Consider the following 7,026-nt stretch of genomic DNA (forward strand, 5'->3'; position numbering starts at 1 on the left):
CTCCCCAGCTCTCCAACACTTTTTACTATCTAACACGGAGGCGTTATGCTTCGATCCCCATCAAAATACGCTAGCTTTGTAGGCTATAAGCAGAAAAGAGTAGTAAGGTCGATTTAATACTTTTTTGCTTCCATGGCTGGTTGTTCTTCAGCGTGGAAGAGCTTTTATAGCTAATGCTTGAAATTATGACGAATTTAACAAAACTACTATATTATCAACAACTTCTGACGGTAGACCGCGAGGAGTCCCTTCAAATCAGTCGGCGGCCCGGTTTTCTGAGGCAGTCGTGTTTTGTCACGCAAACCCATAAAATGACCGAGGGAGGCTTGGGAAGAAGACTCCTCTTCCCAAGTCTCCCTCGAGCATTTTGTGTTTGTGTGACAAAACAAGTCCGCCTCAGAAAAGCGGGCTGCTCGACTGATTTAAAGGGACTACTCGCAGTGTATTCTGACTCTTGAGTCCGGCCCAGAAACCATCATATCCCTATGTCACAGTCAGAATACATAATTACCATCAATAGTTGCCTTATCAGTTTCTGTAACCGCCTTTTATCTTGAAAAAAATTAAACATAGTGCTTGTTTCGTGATAGTGAATAATAATGAATAATTCGAGATATTTACCAAGGAAGGTCCACTCACCCGGAAGTGGATTTCAGGGAGGTCCTGCATCCGGATCGAATTGGAATTAATTTAGAGATATTAGGGAAGTGAGGTGAGACAGTTGCAAAATTTATCCGCAATTGTTGTAGTCACCCAGTTACCAATGGCGAACAAATATCAGGGGTACAAGTTCCTTTTAAGTAGACAATTGAAATTTTTAGTGTCATCTAAAGTAAAGGGGTAGCTTAATATCTTTCAATATTCTCTTGTTTGAAATTGGTGCTGCTTTGGGTTTTTCTGTGGAAAGGGCTTGTGAGAGCCAAAAGGCAGTGAATTGTTGAGAGGAGGCAATTTACTTTTCTTTCTTGAAAAATAAAAGGGTGAACGCCATCATGCAGACAACGAAAAAGAAGAACATTTATCATTGGTCATCATTAGCGAACTTTATTAAAGCATTCCCAGCTTACTGCTTCTGTGAAACTAAGCAAGTGCTGATATATCGAAATCTACCGGATGATAACATGCGCGGTATGCTACTAATATCTAATCGCAAGAAATTTCTTGTTGTGAAAACTTACTGAGTGTTTTACACAGTTGTGCGAGTTAAGCAGTTCGATTCATTGATGACCAATAAGATCCATCCCCTGGTTACCAAATGAAATGTGACACAGAGCCTCAAAAGTTCTGTGGACGTATCTTCATCTCAGACCGCTTGACAGAGTAGGCACTGTTTTTCCAGTGATACCAGATCATTCCTTTCAAATCGACCTTTCCATTAAGATAAAGACCATTCAGGTTGGAGTAGTGACAATTCTTGAACCACCAGGCACCTTTATAGCTTGACGCACAGTTTGGTGAATTGTTATCATTATCTCGATCCTTGGTGCTGAACGCTTGGCCGCGGTGATAGTTAAGGGAATCACGTGCAGTGCCTGAATGACAAAAAAAAAAAAAAAAGAAAAAAACAATTAAGCCATCAAATTAAAATAAGAAGCAGTGTTAAACTTTTTTAAAATGCTAAAAATTCTTAAAACGCACATGAGAGATTGTTTGTTGTCTCTACTTGCCACCGACATGAAATCGATGTAACGTGTTTATCACCACACGAGTGAAATGATTACCAGGTTTTTCAGTTTGCTGTGTTCTTATTCTGTCAGTCAAAGCGAGATAAAATTCTCTGACATCACAGTAGAACTGAGTTCTATCAGTTAAAGACAGACTGCACCTAGTTGAAATGAGAAAGTGTGTCTATCTTAATTAACACAGGGTTGTTTATTAATCACCAGAGTTTGCAAACCTGAATATTTCCCCAAACTGAGCTGGTATTTTGCTCGCTCGCTTGCCACTGTAACTGAACTGTACTCGGCAAATGCTGTATTTCCATGAATGTCTTCCAAGTCCACGCGAAGCTTGCTGCTGCTGCTTACAGTCAGGCGGTGAATCTTGTCCAGTCCAAGCCAAAACTCTCCATTTAGATTACCAAAACCTCTTTTGTAGGCGTCCCAAGCGCGGAAGAAATCTACGGAGCCGTCTTGTCTTTTTTGAAAGACCGTCCATCCTCCGCCGGCAGTTTTGTGATCACAGTACACTTCAAATTCTCCCAAACCATCGGGATCGATTTTGTACACACCACTAATCTTTTCGCCAGAATTGTAAACATCGGCGCAGTTCTTGTAGCCTAAAAATTACATAATCGGGATGAATTTCTGTCAGTATGTTTTGGTATTATCTCTATCCATCTAAAACGTTGAATGGACGGCATAGAGGAAAATACTATACAGAGCTAGGGAATGTTTTTAAAGCAATTGATCGTAATTTGATTGAGTTTTGCGACGGAACAGATGCGAAAACGTAAACCACTGATGTCTTAGAAGTAACAGTATCTAAAATGTATACATGTAAATGCGCACCTTTGTCGTTAGAACCGCCAGTTCCGTTTGTCTTCAGCGCAGCGATTGCTTCTTTGATCTCAGTGAGTTGCTGCTCGATCTTCTTACAGCAGTGTGGTCCGGCGTAAAAGTTGTTCACGTTGCACTGGGGTTTACTAATACCATGGCTTTTTGTTGTTTGCACAGAAGTTTTGGCAAATGCCCCAACGAAAATCCCGGTAAAAAGCAGAGCTAGCTGGAATGCCATTGTGCACTGGTTCTTTCAGGAAACTCTTCTGTGAAGTGAAAGCAAAAACTGCGGGTATAAAATGATTTTTAAGACTTGAGCTTCAGTTCATTAAGTCTTTCCAAACTAGATAATTCTTGTCTCCTGCGCTCTATTTTGGGAATGCTGAATCATCGATTCCTACCAATCAAATAACAACACATTGTAGTGACTCACAGACGAGGCAGTTGACAACATTCTGTTGACAATAGGGCCGTATATACGAGAGTAAATAAGCCGCGGCTTACTTAAGCCGCGAAAGGAACTGTTTATACGAGTATAAACTCCCTGGCCAGGATAAGCCACGGCTTGAGAAAGCCGTGAACGTAGATTTTGTACCATTTATACGGGGTGTTCGCGGCTTACGTAAGCCGCGGCCAGAGTTAGCCGCGGCTTATTTTCTCGCGTATAAACGGCCCTATTAAGACAGTTCATCAAAATTTTATGAGATTTATCTAGCAAAAGAACATGAGCACCCAACGAGTAATTATTATTTCGGTAATTGTCTGTTCGGAAGGATGGTGGGTTAACATTTTCGAATATTCGAAGTTAAACTTTCGAGGCGAACTTAGATTTTGGACATTTCTTCTGAACAGATTTCCTAGATATTTCAGAAAAGTAGTGAAGAGTGCGACGAGTGCGTAGAAATTTCGAAACCACATTGAAGAACTTTAAATTTTACTAAATTGAGTAGGAGAACTGTGACGCTGGAATAAAAATTGAAGATTTATAATTTCTATCATTTTGGCCGTAGTTTGTTTGAGAATCATATTAAGAGCAAACGTTCCCTAAAATTTGCGGGAAAAAAGGACGACTACTTAATGTAAAGTTTTTTTTTTTTTTATCAGACCCGTCACGATTGCTTTAACTTCAGGACGAGGCAATAAAGCCATGAAGTACGTTCTACAGCAACCTGAAATTCCCGTAGAACATCCGAACAGATAAATATTTTGAAGGGCTGCTACAAACTCACTAAACGAGCTTTTAAAGCATTGTGGAAACCGTTTTAGGTTATTCTAACAACTTTTAAGACAACCGGCCGTTGGTGCCACGAAGAGAAACCCTCGTACGGGATGATGGAATAGTCAATATGTCTTTGTGCTATTCTCATCTTTGATTGATGGGTTTTGTGCTTCGGAATAAATTTGTTTATCAGAGATCATTAGAAAAAGCCTCTCGCTCATGGAAAACCTCGAGCTCAGATTTGCTGTTGAGCAAAATTCGAAAAACATATTGATATCTGTCTATTTTATACAGCCACAGTTAGAGCTATAGATCAATTTATAAAACAAGGAAACGAGGCCGCGGCGCAATTAAATGATTTTTCGTTGGCAAGGAGGAGCCCTTACAAGTTTACCATTGAAGCTTGCCTTCATTTGCTGTTTCTGGAGAGCTTTGCTGGCCTCGGAAAATAGCCGAACACTTGACAAAATAATTAACACTTTTAGCCAGAGTGAAGTGTGAAGAAATGTTCAGGTTAGATATTTATCTTCGTTGTCGATCCTCGGCTTTTTGTGAGGCATGTGTGTAAAGTAAGCTTGGAAGTGGTACCGTTTGTATTGCACCGAGCCCTAGTCCATAGACCAGATGCATGGGTTGATAAATTGGACTTGTAATGGCCTGCCTAAGTTCGAGCCTAAGTGGTCGAGAACAAAGATCAGTCAAACGATACTAAACACAAACAGCAAACGGCTTACGTCAAGCACAAATCTGCATAACGCCAAAGATGTAAGAAACATGTTTGATTTTGCCTGTTTTCTGTAGATACCAAGCAACTTCTTTTAAGAGAGGGACGATAGAGAGAGGCGTTGGAACAAGATAATTTTCGAGCTTTTGTGACCAGCAGCATTTTCATTGAAACACAATACAAACGTTTCTTTGTTGACTCCGCACCACAAACACGCCAAAAACAAATACAGACTAAAGCCGGAATTATCAAAAGACAATGAATCGAAAACACATTGAAAAGTTTTCTCAACCATTTCCAACCTACGTTCGCAAGAGACAATATGTGACAAGCCATCAATTTGTAGGAATTGTTTCGTTGATATAGGCGTCGCCACACGGTTGGGAAAATCGGACATTAAGGGCTTGTTTATATGGTCTCGCTTACCCGAGACAGCCCTCCTTCCCGAGACAACTTTACCGAGCGTCTATATGAGAATATCGTGACCGAGACAAAGTTGACCTTACTTAATTATGCATCTATTTTAAGACGCATCTTCAAAAAATGCGTATCATCATTTGCCTTTCTTTTTTGTTAAGTATAGTTGCGTTTTCAGATTCAGCAAATGGACTGACAATCTTAACGCAGCATTAATATGTAGTTTAAATAAAGGCTGATTATGAATCGAGAATTTTCCGTTGACAGCGTTGAGAATTATGGCGGGAAAAAACTTTTCTTTCGAAAGTAAACGCTAAAAACATGTATAAGCTCCCAAATTGTTGCTTCTTTGATTTTATTTTGCTGTCTCGTCTCGGGTGGTCAAGCCAAACGGTTTACATGCGAACAAAGTTGTCTCGCCTGCCAGGGTTACCCTACCTGCCGAGGCGAGACAACTCGCCCCCCCGAGTTGTCTCGCCCACCTCATGTAAACGGTTGATATAATTTTTTAAACTGATGAGTGGGTAACTCGGGGGGAGGGTTGTCTCGTGTACCCAAGACCATATTGTAGCGACTGTACCCCCCTTAGGAAAGCTTGTGTACCAGTCCCGCGCAAAGTTAGTGTTGATGTCGGATTAAAAACACAGAAAGAAACTACTCGTCGCTGTGTTGTATTAAAGGAAAAGTACGGCCTAGAAAAACCGAGACGAAGTTGCGGGACCAAGTGAGAAATCCCGAGCGGGCAAGATAGCTCCATCTTGCCCGCTCGGGTAGCCAATCACAGTGCGGGATTTGGTTCATCTTGCCCGCTCATGGAGCTAGTCATATAATAATCCTACTGCAGTTAGTTGGTTGCGGACCAATCAGAGGCTTTGCTGTCATCAGACCCAATTCAATTCATCTTCCAAATCGGCACCCTTAATCCTCACGGTATTAACGAACGCTTTTCATTCAACTAATATATTCCTATTTTCACGTTGCCATGTTACCACCAATAGCGTAGCTTCTACTCTACTATAAAAACTACACGTAACCCACAATTCCTCGATTCGCTCTGACGAAGGGCTAACGCTCGAAACGTCAGCTTTTAGGGCCGATTTACACGGTGCGATTTTTGTCGCATGCGACAAGCTCACGACAGGCCATAAGACATGACTTACGATTGTCGTAGCGTTTTAAAACATATTTCAGACACGGTTTCGGTTAAACTACACTGAGGAAACAGACATTTAATTCTTGCCCCTCTTTCTGGTAACAGCTGGCCCTTGGACGAAACATTATATTAGCTTCTGTTACCAAGGAATCTCCTGATTTGTAAATTACTTGCGTTGCTTCTCCTCATGCTAGGTTCCAGACCCTAACTTTCCTTTTCTTGGGGTCCATTTCACCCCGCGTATTGATGGCAGCGTTTGGCTTGGCCCCAATGCAGTATTGGCTTTTGCAAGGGAAGGATACAAACTCACAGATGTAAACTTCTCAGACTTGATAGATGCATTGGGATATCGGTATGTTGCTTTGTCGAAAGGCCATCTTTGTGGTAAATCATACTCGCACATCATACATTATTTGAAAGACATAATTTCCGACTCTGTCCCCGATCTTGTACATGAATGGAAAAGTCGTCGGAAATGCGGCTGCCTAACTCTGATGAAAACATGAACTCAGTTTAAGTTAAGATTAATGATCGTAACAGTGGTTACGGGAGGACTTGAATGACTTTTTACTGATTGTTTCAGCGGGCTAAGAAAGCTGATGTTCTAGTATTTTACGTTTGGAGTTGGGGAATATTACAGAGGAATTTTCATATCAGCTCAAGTCAAGCAACTACAAAGATACATTCCTAGTCTTAAGGTCCAGGATGTAGAGAGGTAATAGAAACGTAAAATAAGCTGTTCACGATGAGTATTGGATAATATTTCCGGTGGTGTGGATGTGCACGCTATGAATTGAACATCTGCTCTGTGAAAGTGGGAATGCCAACTTGCTCTCCGGTCTGACAAAGTGACCCTCTACCCCTAACCCTAACCTTACACACCTAGACTGCTGCCAGTTTCCGCCAGGCACTACGATCGTTAACGTTGTCCTTCTATGATTTAAGGACCACGCTTAAGAATGTCCTTTATCGTATCTTTAAAACGGAGAAAGAATCGACCTTGATTTGTCGAACC

General features: G+C 41.2%; 1 protein-coding gene across 1 annotated transcript; it reads right to left on the bottom strand.

Annotated features, from left to right (window-relative positions):
- Positions 1–1,024: 1,024 nt before the first annotated feature.
- LOC137979964 (ryncolin-2-like) lies at positions 1,025–2,887 on the bottom strand. Its single transcript, XM_068827290.1, has 3 exons — positions 2,511–2,887; positions 1,898–2,278; positions 1,025–1,532 (listed from the first exon to the last, which is right to left on the bottom strand). The coding sequence occupies exons 1-3, from the start codon at positions 2,734–2,736 to the stop codon at positions 1,276–1,278; spliced, it is 864 nt and encodes a 287-aa protein (XP_068683391.1). The 5' UTR covers positions 2,737–2,887; the 3' UTR covers positions 1,025–1,275.
- Positions 2,888–7,026: the final 4,139 nt, after the last annotated feature.

The sequence above is a fragment of the Montipora foliosa genome, chromosome 12 (assembly GCF_036669935.1).
Source record: "Montipora foliosa isolate CH-2021 chromosome 12, ASM3666993v2, whole genome shotgun sequence".
Classification (NCBI taxonomy): Eukaryota; Metazoa; Cnidaria; class Anthozoa; order Scleractinia; family Acroporidae; genus Montipora; species Montipora foliosa.